Source organism: Schistocerca nitens, chromosome 3 (assembly GCF_023898315.1).
Source record: "Schistocerca nitens isolate TAMUIC-IGC-003100 chromosome 3, iqSchNite1.1, whole genome shotgun sequence".
Classification (NCBI taxonomy): domain Eukaryota; kingdom Metazoa; phylum Arthropoda; class Insecta; order Orthoptera; family Acrididae; genus Schistocerca; species Schistocerca nitens.
The window spans coordinates 770248934-770269523 of NC_064616.1; the positions used below are offsets into that span (position 1 = coordinate 770248934).

The window sequence follows — 20590 nt, forward strand, 5'->3', positions numbered from 1 at the left end:
CAGATAAAGTCATTAATCACAGTAATGCAAAAATAAGAAGTTTAAATAAGTGCAACAGAATGTAATTTATTGTTCCCTACAATTGTAACAGAGATTGCAAAAATAACACATATTCTAAAAAGCAAAAATAATGAGATAATAGATAGTATATCTATTATCTCATTATTTGATGAGACTACTGCTGGAGTAAAATCAACCATGAGTTAAGGAATATTTCCTAACTGTCAACACTAAAAGTAAAGTAATGCTTGTATATAAAGAGAGCATATGAAAATGATAAGTCTTGAGTAGTTAGTGACAATGCAATAACGTATGTAGAGGTTGCATATCTTGTAGCAAGAAATGATTTAAGAGATGAGCTGAACAATATGTTTCAAAATGAATGTACATATTACAAATAAATACTTGTCTTCTTCTTATTCTTCTTCTCCTTGGTTGCTAAGGGACCTATAGATCCTGTGCCAGTCTCAGGTGTTGCCTCCATCCTGAGATAGTTCTTGCCAATTATTTATGCTCATCCTGTTGCATATTGTTTTAATTTCATTTAGTCATCTAATTCTGGGTCTCCCCTTGGTCTTTTACCAAATTACTTCTTCTTGAGTAGTCTTACAACTACTACGTCCTCTATCAGCCTCCTCAAATGGCCACTTACTAAAGTATTCTGTAGTTTATTATGCTCATTATTGTTGCTTGTTGTGATAGTATGTTGATTTTTGTGTTGTGTCTTCTCTTCCAGCTTTCGAATTCTTTGTCATAGTGTGGATCAAAAATTTTCCTATAAACTTTGTTTTCAAAAACTTACAACTGTTATTCCTCCATTTTAGTTAACTCCACGCTTCTAGTTCATAAGTTAGGATTAGTCTAATGATTGTGCTATATAGTTTCATTTTAGTGTGAGTAGTTTAGACCCTACAAGTTTTTATATGGTGTAGTGGGCTCTGTTAGCATTTTGCAGTTTATTTTCACTTCTACTTGTCTGTGATTTTGTTTATCTACCATTGCACCAAGAAATTTGTTCAACACATTCGAATTTATGTTTTCCAATTATTAGATGCAATTGGTTGTTAAATCATCTCTGCATCTTTGAACTGTAATGTAATTTGTTTCTTGGTCATTTACTTTTAGGCCAAGTTTGGAGGCTTCTTATGTGAGCACCACAAATAACTGTCCAGTCACAGTTATACTTTTTCTGATGAGCACTATGTCATCTCCAGATGCTAACACTTTATTTCTTGGCAGGATACCAGTGGGTACTTGTCTGAGTTTACTGACAGCTCTCTCCAAGGCTTCATTAAAGAGAAGAGGGGACGGAGTGTCTCCTTGTCTGTCTTGATTTATTTTTAAAATACTCAGATTTTATTCCTTTCAGAAAAACCCTGCTTATATTACTATCTATGCACGTTTTGCAAATAGTTGTAAGTTTAAATGGAAATATAAATTCCATAATTATATTCCAAGGGCTTTACCTACAAATGGAGTCATAAGCTTTCATGAAAATGATGAACAAGTAATGTAGTTTGTATTTAGTGTCCCATACTTTCTCATTCACATGGAACTGTACAGAGACAGCATTGCGCCACCACAGCTGGAAATATGAAATGATACTACAGACATTATCGAGGGCTTGCTGCAATCCACAATGACATATGGATGATGCTCCTGAAGATCACACCTCTCCTCTCGCCATAGCAGTGCCCTCATGCTGAGATCAATATAGTGTTTAAGAGCTAGCAAGAGCTCTACCCCAGTTCATGACCTCATCTGAAGGACTCAGTATCATATTATAGGAGCAATTTGATAGTTAATGTTTCTGATAGACTTGTTCATTTAAAGGTGGAACATTGTACTGCATGAGAACAGTTTCTTAATGTGTGCATCAGGTGATGTTTTAATAGTCAACTACAATTGTAACTTATCAAGCAATCCCACAGCAAAGGAGTCTGTCAAACTTAAGTAAATTTTTCATTCATTTATATAATAAAGTGAAGCACTATTTCATGTATTCTAGTGTGATGAGCCTTCTCCCAGAGCAATTAAAGAACCCACAGTTGAGGCCAGATGACTGTAGTTTCATATAGACACAAAAGTTTATTATTCTGATTACTAATATATAGTCAGTAGTGGACTTACTTCTGTGAAAGCCATTTTGATAATCTCTGGTTGTATTTTCTGCAGTTTAGCAATAAACAAGATAAAATCTTATAGGCTGAGTTAACTAATGATGAGCCCCAATAGTTTATGAAGTCTTCCCTGTCTCTTTTTTATTTATTGAGACTATTAACGATTATTTCCATTCTGCTAGGTATGGTCTCAATTTACAAGATTACCTGTATTAGGTGAAACAAACACCTATGCAGTGCTTCTCCTCGATAGTTTAGTATCTCAGATGGAATACAATTACTCCCAGTTGCCTTGCCATTTTTTAGTCGTTTGATACTTACACCACCTACTCTTGTTTGGGTTCCAGAATTTGCTCAGTCAGCTCAATGTACATGAGATTGATGACCGTCAGATACATAGTGTATCTGGATATCAGAATAACACTATCAGATTTGTTTTACTTCCTCTCAACAACACAGTCTTATGCCAACCATTTAATGTTGCCTTTTTCAGGACTTCGATGATTAAATGGAAAACTGTTATTGATGACAGGGAAGGAAAGAACAGTGGGAGTATTCCAAAATACAAGTTTCCTGGACTGCTAAAGAAATGTCTTGATGAGCTAGGTGACAACTGTGAAAAGAATCTGAAATCAGGGTTCAGAAGTACAGGCATTGTTCCTATAGACAGGGAAAAAGTGCTGAGAAAATTGCCTGGATCCAAAACCACCAGTCTCAATCTTGAGTGAAATGAACCATAATGTGTTCAAAACTTAGAAAATTTTCTTCACCAAACCAGAAGAAAGAAACACAACTCTCGCAAAGTAAATGGAAAAGAACAGGTGTTCCTGCATGAAAAACTGAATCACCGAGAGATTGCATTACACCTGCAGTTCCAGGGACTTCAAAGAAACATGTCAACAGCACCAAAGTTAAGAAACCCGACATATCATCCAGTGATAAATGTGAAATGTATTCAGTTCATGACTATGATTCAGATGGAAACATGTGCTTTCTTGACACATCTGTAGATAAGACAGCAGGAGAAAATGAAGAAACCCAATTTCTATCTGAAAGTATAAAATTTTCTCCAAATTGTGTACCAGTTGGTGCATGTGTAGTCATAAAACTTGTGTACAACAAAGACACTAAGAAGAAACATGAGAAGAAGTTTTATGAACAAGTGCTTTCCACTACTAGACTACCGATCAGGGAAAGCTTCAATTCAAGTTCTTGAGAAAATCATTGATAATGGCATTAGTGACACCACTAAGTGTATCATGAGGATGCTACAAGTTTCAGATTGAACTATGACCGGTTTTAGTTTTTTTTATCAATCTAAATTTGAAATTATGAACAATGCTTGATATTAAAATAAAACAAAATTCCTTTTTCTTCCAAATTACTTGATTTTGAATAGCTTTCATTACCTTTCTGTTGCAAAAAAACAGCTCTCTGTAAAATAAAATGTCAATGTCCTATGTTACCCCTTTCTGTAGGATAACATAGAACACATTGATTTTCATTTGAAAAGGCTGTCAGATGGAAAACTAAGTTGAAAATGTTCATGAAATGTACAGGCTACAAAGGCACCAGGATTTTGGGCATAAATGTTTATAGGTATACTTGAGTTAAATTGGAGAAACCATCAATAAAAAAGGTGTCCTAATTTACCCCATACTACAGTAAGTATTATAATCTTTAAATGACTTAATAAAAAGGGACAATTCATAAATGAAACTTTTTATTCCATTCATTATATTAATTTGTTCTTTAAGAGAATAATTTTTTTGTATCTCTATTCTGATTTTATCTGTCATAAGTGTTTTACTGAGAGACAAATCTTTTGGAAAAAAAAATACATTTTGGTGGCATCTGTTACTGATTACATCTTTGATCAGTAATACTTTTAATTTTGATCAAAACTGTTATTTTGTTTTCATATTGTCAATTAAATGTTAACAATTTTCAGATTTTTTTAAATATCTGTGATTATCTGTATAATTTGAGCTTTGTTGCTCTATATTATTGCTTATATGTGTAAAATGTAATGCTTCTGAATTGTTAAAATTTTGCTATCCTTATGTTGCTGTTTCATGGCTTATCTGTACAAAAATTTGCATATTTTTTATTATTTTTTAAATTTTACTTACGTCTATACTTTACTCACATATATGTACCTGACAGCTCTTATGAGACATGAGATGTCTCATAAGACTCATCAGGTAAATTTCCTCTGGGGTTCTGGAAGACATCTGCAGTTTTATTTTTGCAATGTGCAGGTTGTGTCAAACCATATAAATTTCTCTTATCACATTTTTCATGCAACATCCAGTGTTAATTGGAAATGATGTTTATTTCTCATCACAAATAAATGTCCTTTAAACTGAAAATTTGTTAGTACACTGAATATCACGGTTGACTAATTTGGGACTGCTCTATTAACCCGTAAAATATAAATTCATTTTAAAAACATTTTGATTGTGTTGAGAAAAAAAACTGAAAATTTCCGTCAATACTGGGCATTATGTGAAAGACATGATGGGTAGTATTTGTTTAAGCTGATTCCATCTGCACATCATGAAGGCACACTTGCTAATATCAGCCAAATGCACGAGATAAAATGTGTGTGAAACTCTTAGGAGAGACTCCTGGAATAGATGTCAGGTGTCACACAACAAAGACTTTTGCCCAGTAATAAAGCCGTACCTGTGACTCTGAGGAACTGTGCATATGTGGCAGGCAATGAACAAAGGCAGTGGGTGGATTGAACCATTCCAGTGGTTGCAGTGGCAGTGGTTGACAAGGAATGGCAGCCAGCACAGGCGCAGGTGCTGGGGCGGGTCCCACCAGCACTGTGAAGTTGCACAGCTCATAACCATCTCCTGCAATAAGAGTAAACATAAGCAAAACGTCACTACAGAAAACTACAAGTGACATTACTGTCAAATGTAAACAGCTGTGTAATTGACTATGCATTGTACATTGTGATAGGGACTCTGTTTCTTCTAGAACTTGGTGATAAAATACCAGGTGATCAAAAAGTCAGTATAAATTTGAAAACATAATTAAACACGGAATAATGTAGACAGAGAGGTAAAAATTGACACACATGCTTGGAATGACATGGTGTTTTATTAGAACAAAAAAAAAAGAACAAAAAACAAAGTATTGCTAGACGCGTGAAAGATCTCTTGCGCGCGTCGTTTGGTGATGATCATCGTGTGCTCAGCATACACTTTCGTCATGCTCCCAGGTCCCCAGACCTCAGTCCTTGCAATTATTGGCTTTGGGGTTACCTGAAGTCGCAAGTGTATCGTGATCGACCGACATCTCTAAGGATGCTGAAAGACAACATCCGACGCCAATGCCTCACCATAACTCCGGACATGCTTTACAGTGCTGTTCACAACATTATTCTCAGTCAGGTAACAGCACTAACAGAATGAAAAAGCAAGAGGAAGGCATCTCTTTCTTTCATCAAAATATAAGGGGCCTCTTAAACAAAACAGATCAACTCCCTATTAACATTAGTGATAAGGACAGTATAAATAATGCCCAGATTTTGTGCTTAACTGAGCACCATGTTACTGATAAATGTGCCTTGCCATCTATAGTAAGTTATACTTTAGTAACATACTACTGTAGGGAAAGTAAAGATAAAGGTGGAGTAGCAATTTATGTTAAGGATAGTGTAGCATACAAAGCTATAGATGTTAAGAAATGTTGTGTGGAACAACAATTTGAGGCATGTGACACAGAAATAACAACTAAATTCTACCCAATAATAGTGTTGGCTGTCTACAGGGCTCCTTCAGGTGACATAAAAACTTTTCTGCATTCAATGGAACTCCTTCTGTCATGGTTACTTTCAAAAGCGAAGGATATTGTAGTATTAGGTGATTTCAATATAAACGTTTTGAAAGAAAATAAGAATAAAATAGACCTTGAGATTGTGATGACCTTACACAATCTGACATCAGTAATAAACTTCCCAACAAGAATTGCATCCGAGTGCCAAACTATGATAGACAACATTTTTTTAGATGTAAATAGACATCAGAATTATATTGTCAGGCAGGTTATAAGTGGGCTTTCAGATCATGATGGACAAATTCTCACTATTTATGACGTTAATCTGTTCAAAAAAGAATTTCCTCGATGGAAATTCATAAGAGTAATTAATGAAGAGGCGAAAGGAACTTTCAACGACAGGTTGCAGCAAATGGATTGGTCTTTAGTATATAGCCATGATGATGTTGATACTAAATTTAACTGTTTTATAAATGAATTCTGTGCTCTTTTTGAAGAAATATTTCCCAAGAAATGGGTCAGAAACAGTGCTTCCAATTCTGTAAGCAAGCCTTGGATTACAAAAGGTATAAAACAGTCATGTAAAACCAAAAGGGAAACTTATGCTGCAATAAGATTCTGTAAAGATGTAGAAAAATGGGAACACTATAGAATATACTGTAAAATTTTGAAGAAACTAATACAGAAAACAAAAGCCCTTTATTATGAGAAGAAAATAGATAATTCTAATAATAAAATAAGAGCAATTTGGAGCATTGTAAAAAAAGAAACAGGAAGAGATACAACAAGTAAAGAAGATATAAATAATATCAGATATGAAGGTATCCTAGTAGATAACCCCAAAACGGTGGCTGAGATTTTTAATAAACACTTCCTATCAGTAACTCAACAGATTGGTTGCAAGCCCAATGTTGATGAAGCTGTAACTCTTTGTCAAGCCGTATATTCGAACACAATTTCAGAAATGCACCTTAATCCTGTCACTGTAGAAGAAATTCAAAAAATCATCATGTCTCTAAAAAGTACGAATTCTGCAGGGGTTGATAATTATCTAGTAATTTATTGAAATATTCTTGTGTGGGGATAAGGGACATTCTCTGTCATATTTTCAATGCTTCCCTTCAGAAAGGTGTTGTTCCCAGTAGACTTAAGTATGCCATTGTGAAGCCCCTGTACAAAAAGGGCGATAAAGCTGAACTAACTAACTATCGACCTATCTCTTTGCTGACAGCTTTCTCCAAAATTCTAGAAAAGCTAATACATGTAAGAATTACTGATCATCTCATGAAGAATGGAGTTCTCAGCAAGAGCCAATTTGGCTTTCAAAAGGGCTGTTCAACAGAAGACGCAGTCTACGCACTTGCAAATGAAGTCCTAGAAACCCTTAATGAAAAAATGCTAGCACTTGGTGTCTTCTGTGATTTCGCCAAAGCGTTTGACTGTGTTCATCACCAGATTCTCTTGCAAAAAGCAAAATTAGTAGGAATAAGTGGTGTTGCAGGCAATTGGCTACAGTCGTACCTCCAAGACAGAAAACAAAAAGTTGTGTTGAATAGCTCGGGTGGAGTATGTGACACTTCCTCAGATTCTGAATGGAGTTCCATTACATGTGGAGTGCCCCAGGACTCAATTCTTGGGCCACTATTATTCCTGATTTTTATAAATGATCTACCATCATGTACAAGCCTGCTGTGTAAATTTACATTATTTGCTGATGATACCACAATTTTTATGAGCAGTAGAATAGACAACAATCTTGAGGAACTCATTAATCACATACTCTCAGATATGGTTAACTGGTTCAAGGTGAATGGTCTCTCATTAAATTCCAGTAAGACCAGCTTTATTCAGTTCTGTACAAAAACAGAAAAAGAGAGAGAGGTAAGTGTGACATGTGGTAATCAACCAATAGTTAGAATGGAAACAACAAAATTTATTGGAGTGCACACTGACAAGAAAATGAACTGGTATTCACATATTATTGATCTCTGTAAGAGGCTTAGCTCTGCTACCTATGCTTTACGGGTTGTCACTACATGTGTCGAACCTAACACTGCAAAAGTGACATATTATGGCTATTTTCATTCTCTCATTGAGTACGGAATTATTTTTTGGGGCAACCAGCCATTAGCAAGGAGAGTGTTCATTGCACAGAAGCGAGCTTTAAGAATTATATGTGGATTGCGCCCAAGGGACTCTTGTAGAAATAGTTTTCGTAATCTTAAAATATACACAACTACATGCCAATATATTTTTTCTCTCATGTGTTTTGTTTGTAAAAATATAGATATATTTCAACCAAACAGTAATTATCATGAGCATAACACACGGAGGAAGAATGACATACACAGTGAACTCAGAAATTTGAGCTTGGCACAAAAGGGTGTCCACTACACTGGAGCAAAACTCTTCAATGCTGTTCCTCCCGAAATAAAGACAAAGATTCATAACAAGAGTGAGTTTAAGAAAGCACTAAAAATATTTCTGCTAGAAAAAGCTTTTTACAGTCTAGATGAATTTTTAACTAAATAAATTGTAATATTTTAATATTATATAATACAAGTTGACATAATGCCACTAAGAATTTTATTTAACCTGAGCTCTGTATCTGTGTGTGCTCCGTATCTGTTTTCTGTAGTGTTTTAATGATTCTAAGAAAATATGTATTTTCTTTTTCTGTATTGCTGCCCAAAGAATTGACTGTATAAATTTTTATGTAATTATGTACTTAAATTTCTGTATATGCTATAAGATTATCAAATTGTATTTGTAAAAAACTGACTCGTTCCACGTCCTTGTGTATCCAACACAGTTGGACCTATGGAACACGAAATAAATCAAATCAAATCATCGACTATAGCTATTGTTGAGGAATGATGGTGGACATATTGAACATCATCTTTACTTTTTCTTACTTTGTTATGCTAATTATTGCTATTCAGATCAGATGAAGCGCCATCTGTCGGACATTTTTTGAACTTTTGTATTTTTTTGGTTCTAATAAACCCCATGTCATTCCAAGCATGTGTGTCAATATGTACCTCTCTATCTACCTTATTCCGTGATTTATTCAGTTTTCAAATTTATACTGACTTTTTGATCACCCGGTACATTCCACATTTGTGGAAATTTGATTGTTAGCTTAAATTCAAACAATACAGACATCTAAATATGCATTTATACTGTTTGTCCACGATAAGTTGACGATTCACTACGGCTGCCGAGCGCCGATGAGCAGTGAGAGCAAGGCAGCGTTGGCTGCTTTCGGCAGTGCTGTCTGGCACTACTACCCGCATTTGTACTTACAAGGGAACCTCCCCATCGCACCCCCCTCCTCACATTTAGTTATAATTTGGCACAGTTGATAGGACTTGAAAAACTGAACACAGATCAATCGAGAAAACAGGAAGAAGTTGTGTGGAACTTTGAAAAAACAAGCAAAATATACAAACTGAGTAGTCCACGGGCAACATAAGCAATATCAAGGATGATGTGAGCACAGGAGCACGGTCGTCCCGTGGTTAGCGTGAGCAGCTGCGGAGCGAGAGGTCCTTGGTTCAAGTCTTCCCTCTAGTGAGAAGTTTAAATTTTTATTTTCAGACAATTATCAGAGTTCAGGCACTCACACATAATCAACTTCGCTCTCCAAAATTCCAGGACATGTTCAGATTTGCTTGGACATATGCAGGATTTGACGGTCTACACACTGAAATATTTGATAAAGCTAAAAACATGTTTTGACAGAGCGCAGAGAAAACTGTGCGACTGTGAAACTGTTGCATTCATTTGTTGCAGTTTATGTGACACACTCTTATGTTTTCATCACTTTTTTGGGAGTGATTATCACATCCACAAGAAAACCTAAATCGGGCAAGGTAGAAGAATCTTTTTACCCATTCGCCAAGTGTGCAAGTTAGGTGGGTCGACAACATATTCCTGTCATGTGATGCACATTCCGTCACCAGTGTCGTATAGAATATATCAGACGTGTTTTCCTACATCAAATGTTTTCGGTTCCCATTGGAGAGGAACGTCCTTTCGTCTACTAATCGCACGGTTTTGCGGCGCGGTCGCAAAACACACACACTAAACTTATTACAGTGAACAGAGACGTCAATGAACGAACGTACAGATCATAACTTTGCGAAAATGAAGAAAGTGAACTTTTCACTCGAGTGAAGACTTGAATCAAGAACCTCTCGCTCCGCAGCTGCTCACACTAACCACGGGACCACGGCGCTCCTGTGCTCACAGTATCCTTGATATTACCTATGTTGCCCATGGACTACTCAGTTTGTATATTTTGCTTATTTTTTCATAGTTCCACACAACGTCTTCCTGTTTTCTCGATTGATCTGTGTTCAGTTTTTCAAGGCCTATCCACTGTGCCAAATTATAACTAAATCTGAGGGGGGTTTGATGGGGAGGTTCCCTTGTTAGCAGGAAATCGGAGGCGGCACTCGCGGAAAGACTGGGCGCTGAAGTGACACTTCCGTCATATCGGAAATCACCCAATTTGTGGACATATTCATGCTCGAGACTTTTACGTACAACTTATGTACACTGCTGGCCACCGTAAATGCAACACCCTGAAGGAAGCATCCGAATCAAGTGAAATTTACACCATGGGTTTGCAGCGATGAGATATGCAACTGATTAGAATTTCAGCGCAGACGCACATCACGCGGGCCTGTGGCGCCACCTCATAGCGCCATTTAAGGCTTGGCGATTTCGACGAGTGTACGTTCGGCACGTGTGTTTACCTTGTGGTTGTTTCACAAGACGATCAGTTATGCCTCGCAGACAACAGCGAACATCGTTTGATCAAATATCCGAGTTCGACAGAGGAAGGATAGTGGCTTACCGAGATTGTGGATTATCATACAGAGAAATGGCTAGTCGTGTTGGACGAAACCAAACAACTGTAATGCGGATATGTGACCGTTGGATGCAGGAGGGTACGACGGACCGACGTGGTCGATCGCATTCACCTCGGTGCACCACTGCACGTGCTGATAGGCAAATTGTGCGCATGGCAGTGACGGATCGCTCAGTGACATCCCGAACCATAGCACAGCACATTGCGTCTGTAACGCATCATCCAGTGTCTGCGCGTACCATTCGACGCCGTTTACAGCAGAGTGGTCTGTCCGCAAGACGTCCATTGCTTCGTCTACCATTGACGCAGAACCACAGACGTCTCCGTCGCCAATGGTGTGATGACAGACGGATGTGGACGGCAGAATGGAATGACGTTGTTTTTACTGACGAGGCACGCTTCTGTCTGCAGCACCACGATGGTCGGATTCGAGTGTGGAGACACCGTGGAGAGAGGATGCTGGACAGCTGCATTATGCACCGCCACACTGGTCTTGCACCGGGTATTATGGTATTGGGCGGTATTGGATATTACTCTCGCACGCCTCTAGTACGCATTGCCGGTACTTTAAATAGCCGGCACTACATATCCGAGGTGCCGGAGCCAGTTGTCCTTCGTTACCTTCAGGGCTCGGCCACAGCCATATTTCAACAGGATAATGCGCGACCACACGTGGCACGCATTGTCCAAAGGTTCTTCGTCAATAACCAGATTGAATTGCTTCCCTGGCCGGCTCGCTCTCCGGATCTTTCGCCGATAGAAAACATGTGGTCCATGGTTGCTCAACGAGTGGCCCAGATTACATCCCCAGCTGCCACACCAGATGATCTTTGGCAACGTGTGGAAGCTGCTTGGGCTGCCCCAGGAACACATCCAACGTCTCTTTGACTCAATGCCGAGACGTGTGGCAGCGGTGATCTCCAACAATGGCGGCTACTCTGGCTACTGATTCTGGCAGGAACCACATGTCACAGACGTCTGTAAACGTAATCATTTGATACTTGGTCAACATGTTATCTACAAAATAAATTTTGTTGTGCTACCTCTTGTCTTTCTTGGTGTTGCATTTACGGTGGCCAGCAGTGTATTATTTATCCATCGCAAAAAATGAAAAATGAAAGTAGATGAATCTACAACTTACGACACGATGAATCGAAAGTCAAAAATTGATTATTGGAATCTGTTTGTACATTTCATTTATTAAACACAGCACAGCAGTAATATTTACGAAGTATAATTAACTGCGCCTGAAAAAAGGTCAAAATGATGTTCACTAAAGATCACTGTCATTTCTGTTTGATTGAAGATCATCATCATCGTAGCTTGAGGGCGTCGTACTGATGATAGCTTAATCGATGACCATTTCCATTATTCCATCTCATGTCCAATACTTTTGACCTAGCTGCTGCACTTTCTTGGAGTAACCTTGCCAGTCACGAGCAGTAACTGAAAGGAAAGCAGCATTACCGGTAACAAAATTCTGCTACCTTTCCTTCAACATGCCACCAGTGAAATGGTTCTCCCTGAAATTGTGTTTTATTTTTGATTCACGCCAGCTCTGTCGGATTTAGATCGCAGTTGTGGGGCGGTAAACGGTCATTTTGTAGGCTCTGCTCTCAGCGATTTTATCCACGACGCACACTTTCACGGCTGGTTTGTTTTGCTTTTTAGACAACAGTTCAGTCTTCCTCATTCAGTCGTTGCAGTTTATTTGCCTGTCTCGCAACCACTCTGACATCGTAATCATGAAATCATATTTATTAGGGATTCTGTCGAACTTCCTGCTGCGGTATTGTGCATTATCCATACAATCACAGAATTGAGTGGAATATAGAAACCACGCCATATCTGCAAACACCCTCAGTCGACGTCCAGTAGTTTCGTCATCTTCAAGAAATTCGCTAGCTAGTGAAAACAGTTTCTTGCATGAAACATCCTGACAAACTAAAACTGTGTGTCCGACCGGGTTCCCAGGTTCGAGACTCGGTCTGACACACAGTTCCAACTTGTCAGGAAGTTTCAAACCAGCACACACCCCTCTGCTGGCTGAAAACTGGTTCTAGTTTCTTGCAATTTGCAGCAAGTACTTGTCGAATTTGTCATTTTGTGGAAGTTTTTCTCAAGCTTACAGAAGTTGCGTGTGTTCAGTTCCTGTGCGATAATGTCAGTGTCGAAAATGAGAACGGCACAAAGACAGATGGGTAAAAAGAAATGTACCAGTGTAACCCCTAAACACTTACAATTGGCACCACCAGTCAAGAAAGTGCGAAATGAGTTTATCAAACAATTTGTTTCACCAGAAGGGATAGCAGAATGACAGTATAGACGTCTTTAAATTTTAGCTGACTTTTTTTAATGTTACTGTAAACATAAACGCATTTAATTTGTGATAAAAGTAGTAAATACAGCTTTCAAAAATCGGAGAGTAATTAAAAGGCAGTCTCTTGATGAGATACCACGCCGAATTTTTGTTTCCTGTTAACGAATATTTGATTATACAGTAGACAAGAGATGTTTGAAATTTGCATATGACATACTAAAAGCTTTTAATCTGAGTGAAAATTGAATAGTGTTTCCTGGTAACATCATCTAACATTTTTTATTTTGTATTTCGTCACGATTTTTATTCATTAATAATAATGAAACAACAGTGAACACTGCTCTGGTTTTTAAGAATAACTGCACTTCTACAGCAAGTACTTGCAGAAAGTTTCGGACATAAACTTACCCAACTGACATGAACAAGTAAACTTGCGTAACATTTTGTTCTAATGTAAACACCTTAGCAAATGCTTACAGAACTTACTTAGTAGTAAACAGCCTTTCGTAATAATTCGTGTCCAGGGGCTGCTTGACGTTGGCAGCGTGCGGAGAAAAATGAGTATGTTTCAAGTGGTGCCGATCTTCTACGCTTCTGGCAGCACTGGCGCAATCGTCAAGTTATTGTGACCAAACAGTATTACTGTTAGCACTATCTTCTCCTCGCTTCCCTATTCATTTATGAATGGTGCAGGGGATGAATGATAATCGGTAAACATATGCATAAGCTTTAATTTCTCGAATTTTCTCGTTTTGGTCATTACGCAAAATGTTCACTGGAGAAAGTGATATGTGGCCTGACTCGTGCCGGTACGTATTCTCTCGAAATTTAAACAGCGAACCTCTCTTTGTTGTACAGAAGCACTCTTGTAGCGTCTGCCAGTGGAGTTTCTTGAACATCTCGGTAACGCTCACGGTTCGACTAAATGATTTCTTGACGAAACGTGTCGATCTTCGTTGAATCTTGTCTATTTCTGCTATTAATCCAGACTGGTGAGGGTCCCGGAAAAAGTGTACTAACATGAATCAGTCGTAGAAGTGTTTTGTTAGCTACGTCTTTCGTGGGTGACTTACATTTCCTTAATATTTTTCCAGTGGCTCTCAGCCTGGCACCTGATTTTCCTACAATTAGTTTTATGAGGTTATTCAACTTTTTTGTTACTCTGTACATTTACTTCCAGGCATCTTACGTTTTATACTGCTCCAGTGATTTATCGCCAATAGAGTAATCATACACTGGTGGTTTTCTTCACCTATTTATGCATGCTACGTAACGTTCAGTGTCAACTGCCTGTCGCTGCTATTATGAATGAAGAAACACACGGAACTGGTGTAATATTCTACAGTATTTATTGTTTACAAACCGATTTTCAGTTGTTACACCACTGTCAGGTACAAAATTAAATATCAAATGTGTGGTGGTTAGCGATGAGCAAGAAATCATGTAGCCCCCTATCTATTACAAACCACAGTGACTGAAAAGTCGCCGGCCTGGGTGGCCGAGCGGTTCTAGGCGCTACAGTCTGGAACCGCGCGACCGCTACGGTCGCAGGTTCGAATCCTGCCTCGGACATGGATGTGTGTGATGTCCTTAGGTTAGTTAGGTTTAAGTAGTTCTAAGTTCTAGGGGACTGATGACCTCAGAAGATAAGTCCCATAGTGCTGAGCCATTTGAACTGAAAAGTCACTTTTTTCACAATAACAGTTTTACAGTATCTGGTAGTGATTTCAGTCACAACTAAAAGTCACAAGTAACAACTAAAAGTAGCATTTAACATTCAACGTAGTGAGCCATATGTTGGCCGAAGTTCGTCATTCTTTCTACGAACGTTGTGTCACGCTATCGAGTCTGGCTGTGATTTCAGTGTAAAGTCGCAAGGAGGATTAAAAGCAGCATTTAACATTCAGTGCCGTGTTTCACCTGCATACCGACATTTGTACTTCTTTATAAGAACTTAGTGTCTCATGGATAATAGAACTGTATCCGAAGAAATGAACCAAGAAGCTAATTTTCTCTGAGAAAAATTTTACGCTTGGTGTTTTATCTGGAAGCACTGATGTGTTTGGCTACGGAGTGATATTGGACGCCGCCCCCACCCTCTCCGTCCCCTGAAATTGTGGTTGTGTTGCATATACGGAGGTCTATGTTAGGTAGAAAGGTGATAATTCGATTGAGAGTCATTGAAACCACCGACGAGAATATTTAAACCCACTGAACGCACTTATCGCAGTAAAAACTAAAACTGCAAGGTAAATTCAGAATACGTATACTAGATGATGATGCGTATTATACACTTATATCGCACGTAAACTACGAAAACTGCAAGGAGGCGCTTCGACTAAGTAGCTTTTACCAAATGTTTAACAATAGTGGATTCACAAGCCGGATATATTTTTTTCTCACTACAACACACAGGTAAACTTTTATGAGTATCTTCAAGTATTCCACTTAAACTATTCCCGATGTCAGCTTTTCACTGAAAGATCTGTCTGTCCCACTATTTTCATTTGCATTTCATCCATCTTAACACACATAATCAAGTCTTCATCAATAACTACTTGGCGGAAAATTTAAGAACACGTGTCGGCTTTAGCAAGTGGAGAATTGAATGCTCGTAATTCGCACACAGTGTATTTCACATTCATTTATTATCTTTTTCAAATCGCATAATCAATTCAACGACACACTATTGAAATATTCGGTTTGCACCCTTTATGGAGAGAATGAATCCCATTGCATTGACACCTTTCACCTTGACAGAAATACCAGTGAGAAGATATACACTCCTGGAAATTGAAATAAGAACACCGTGAATTCATTGTCCCAGGAAGGGGAAACTTTATTGACACATTCCTGGGGTCAGATACATCACATGATCACACTGACAGAACCACAGGCACATAGACACAGGCAACAGAGCATGCACAATGTCGGCACTAGTACAGTGTATATCCACCTTTCGCAGCAATGTAGGCTGCTATTCTCCCATGGAGACGATCGTAGAGATGCTGGATGTAGTCCTGTGGAACGGCTTGCCATGCCATTTCCACCTGGCGCCTCAGTTGGACCAGCGTTCGTGCTGGACGTGCAGACCGCGTGAGACGACGCTTCATCCAGTCCCAAACATGCTCAATGGGGGACAGATCCGGAGATCTTGCTGGCCAGGGTAGTTGACTTACACCTTCTAGAGCACGTTGGGTGGCACGGGATACATGCGGACGTGCATTGTCCTGTTGGAACAGTAAGTTCCCTTGCCGGTCTAGGAATGGTAGAACGATGGGTTCGATGACGGTTTGGATGTACCGTGCACTATTCAGTGTCCCCTCGACGATCACCAGTGGTGTACGGCCAGTGTAGGAGATCGCTCCCCACACCATGATGCCGGGTGTTGGCCCTGTGTGCCTCGGTCGTATGCAGTCCTGATTGTGGCGCTCACCTGCACGGCGCCAAACACGCATACGACCATCATTGGCACCAAGGCACAAGCGACTCTCATCGCTGAAGACGACACGTCTCCATTCGTCCCTCCATTCACGCCTGTCGCGACACCACTGGAGGCGGGCCGCACGATGTTGGGGCGTGAGCGGAAGACGGCCTAACGGTGTGCGGGACCGTAGCCCAGCTTCATGGAGGGTTGCGAATGGTCCTCGCCGATACCCCAGGAGCAACAGTGTCCCTAATTTGCTGGGAAGTGGCGGTGCGGTCCCCTACGGCACTGCGTGGGATCCTACGGTCTTGGCGTGCATCCGTGCGTCGCTGTGGTCCGGTCCCAGGTCGACGGACACGTGCACCTTCCGCCGACCACTGGCGACAACATCGATGTTCTGTGGAGACCTCACGCCCCACGTGTTGAGCAATTCGGCGGTACGTCCACCCGGCCTCCCACATGCCCACTATACGCCCTCGCTCAAAGTCCGTCAACTGCACATACGGTTCACGTCCACGCTGTCGCGGCATGCTACCAGTGTTAAAGACTGCGATGGAGCTCCGTATGCCACGGCAAACTGGCTGACACTGACGGCGGCGGTGCACAAATGCTGCGCAGCTAGCGCCATTCGACGGCCAACACCGCGGTTCCTGGTGTGTCCGCTGTGCCGTGCGTGTGATCATTGCTTGTACAGCCCTCTCGCAGTGTCCGGAGCAAGTATGGTGGGTCTGACACACCGGTGTCAATGTGTTCTTTTTTCCATTTCCAGGAGTGTATTTACTAGTTCCTGTTAGTTGCCACTGGCGATTAACAACAGTCTTACTAAAGACTTTGGCCCGAGGTTCTTTAGTAGTTCTTCGATGAGACAGTCTTCAACGGATGTCCTGTTGTTTTCTAAATTAACATGATTGTGGATCTCTTCATGTGTCGGTGAGAGTATTTCTGGGTTGAATGGAGATGCCGTCCTGTGTTGGGAATCTTGTTTCAGATTCAGAGCAGTTATGGAGATCAGAGAAATAACGTGCCAATCCCTGACAATTTTCTTTACTAGTTAATACGAGTTTTCCATCTTGTTTTCTGGTATAAGGTATGAAGTATGTACCCACGGACCTTCCTTGAGAAAGTCCTGCAGAATTCTCTCGTATTGTGCTTGCGGAAATTTCTCTCTATAGCGTCCAGTTGCTCCTTCATGTACATTCTCTTGGTATGTCGATGAGTTTTGCAGTTTGTTTTCTGGACTCATTAAGGGGATACGGAATCACCTATCCCCGCAATGTTAATATATGCCTACTATAGGGAACATTTTCTCACAAACTACTGGAGACAGAGAGGTAAAAATTTTACTGTATGTGCATTCATATGTTACAACAATACTGAAACAACAGTTTATTGTCAAAGTATTTTCTTACAGAGATATTGTACATTTATTTTTAAGTAAATTTTTTCCATCGCTTTTTACTAGACTATCACCCCTAAGTCTTTTGTAAATCAAGTAATTAAAAAATCGTTGTTTCAGTATGTAATAGGGATCTATGTCACTACGTCATAAAAATTTCAGACTTCTAGGTTGACCAGTACCTGAGATAATGTTCCTAGATGAAGTAAAAAGTAAACTTACGGGAAACGGAGAAAGAAGATTAAAACATTCCTGATCCGTAGCTAATACCCCCTTCACAGTCTTCATAATCATCTTCAAGTCTTCTTTTGGCACCCCTCTGCACCTGTCTTGCTTTTTTCACTAATGTCTTGATTATATTATCAGCATGCCTTAGTCTGTGCTGATCTAAAAAGAACATAGCACGTACCGTACGGGAACCAACACACATACCCAACTTTTGAAGGACCTGGCATTTAGTTATATTTCCAAGATTGAAGGTTGCCACAGCATCATACACACCAAAATGTAGTGTATTAATTCCGACAAACACTGTTTTTGGGAGACGATGCCATATCACACTATTCAAGCACTCGTTGGGGTTCTGCGTTTTTCCGTGAAGACATTTCATCAGAAGACTTCTGTCAGCCAGATCTCTGAAAATGGGCTTTATTTCTGCCATGATGGCTGATGGTAGACTGTGGTGGTGAATGTATTTCTCTCCTGTTGTTAGTCCCCTATTGTATTTACACCAGCTGTTTTCACCTTTGGGGCACAAACCATGTTGTGGATGCTCATCCGTGGATGCGGTGTGGAAATATAAAGCCCATATAGCTCTCCTCATTTCTTCAAGTTGCCTGTATTTTGCCTGATTGCAAGGCCATAGCAGTTCTGAATGTGGTCTATTATGGAATCAGTCAATCTTCCTCTGCCATCCAAGGTTTTCCCATCATCTAGTTTTTTCCCTTTCATAACTGATTTTAACCTTCTCAGCCTGGCACCCATTCTCTTCTGCACATGTCCTATACATTCAAGTTTGCTTATATTTACACTGTTCCCATATGGTTTGCTTTCCAAAACTTCTTTGAATGCTTTAGAGTCACCATCTCCCAGATATTTGACATAGCGAACATTATACCACTGTGAAGAGCGATGAAAAATTTTCTTCACCCCAGCAACCTCCATGCCACCACTACTACCATAATAATTAGCAATACAGTCATCACTGTGTTCATTTTTCAGCCTGCCTGTGCACCTACAGTATTTAGACATTATTGCAACATCAATAACCTTGCCAGTATCAACACTAGTTGCTGTTACAACACCATTGTTGGAGGTGTGGCCCCTTTTCTGCCACATGCCATCAAACGCCACTGTGAGGTCACGACTGCCGTCATTTTCTTCCACTGCTTCTTCCACAGCAACCTGCATTGACTTCTGTGCTACATCTTCAACTGCAGATCCTAGTACATAATTGTAAGCTTCAAACTTTGAAGGTGCACTTGGAAGATTTAGAACACCACATAGCATATCACCAGCTGCTTTGCCCTTACCAATTGCTCGCAATCCATAAACTAACCTAATATTTACACTATAAAGTTCAGTTTTCTTGTATCCATTATTTACAGTTACTGAAACCGAACTTGGAAACTTACAGCTGTATTTACAAACACTGCATATTAAATTAAACTGGGCAGCCAGGCCAACATGGGATTCTACTTTCAGAGAAACGTTTCCATGACATTTTTTGCAGCACAAACTGTTTTCAAGAGCTTCACACAATATATTCGTATCAATGAGTTCAAAAACTTCATTCCCTCTATCAAGTAAATTATATTTCTCTTCCAAATCTCTTAGTTTTTTATGAGAAGCACTGTTTTCATTTGGTGTAAGTTCGTTCGGCAAATCAGTAATAAGTGGATTCACATTTTCCAACAGTGATGATGATGAACTGCTTTGCTTTGCTAATGAATCATTATTTCTTTTCTTTTGCCAGTTCACACGCTTTTTAAATACTTTTGCTTTAGCTCTAGGCATTTTCACTGCGAAAAATGAAGCACTAAATACGAAATAACTCAACAACAACTACTTTCTTATATCACACTGTTTACAAAACAGTCCCGCCACAAAGTCAAAGAGTAACTTGAGGAAACCAGAGAGAAACATTTTCGGGCAACTAGTGTATAAATAGTCGCTGGAAACCGGGATATTTGAATTCATGTCACTTTAAAGGTACTGCCAAAAAGTTCATGGTCAGCCACGAGAGACGTGTATAACTAAAGCGCAATACCCGATCTCACAAATATATAAAAATAAAATAGTTATAATTGTAGTAGAGCTATGTATGATACGTCATTTTAAAGAGGAAACATGGCAGAATATAATACGCCAATAAAAAAAAAATTCGATTTTTTAACCCAAAATCCGATTCCGTATCCCCTTAAAACGATAAAGGCTCTCCGAGGCTTTTTTACTGTTCTATTCATGGACGGATTATTTGCGCCTTGCTAGTGTATTTTTACATTCTGAGTCCCAACATGGGTGTTCAGTGTTCTCTTTCCGTTGTATCAGTTCTTTTCTAGTCCGCCCCCGGTAGCTCAGTGGTCGCCGGCACGGTAGCTCAGCGTGTTCGGTCAGAGGGCTTAGCTATCCTCTGTAATAAAGAACTGAGTGAACG

General features: G+C 39.6%; 1 protein-coding gene across 1 annotated transcript in view; it reads right to left on the minus strand.

Annotated features, from left to right (window-relative positions):
* The window catches only part of LOC126248771 (uncharacterized), a 573063-nt gene that overhangs the window by 40571 nt on the left and 511902 nt on the right, over positions 1–20590 (minus strand). The window contains exon 5 of the mRNA XM_049950133.1: positions 4809–4984. Coding sequence (XP_049806090.1) covers positions 4809–4984 — 176 coding nt within the window. The remainder of the gene's footprint in view (positions 1–4808; positions 4985–20590) is intronic.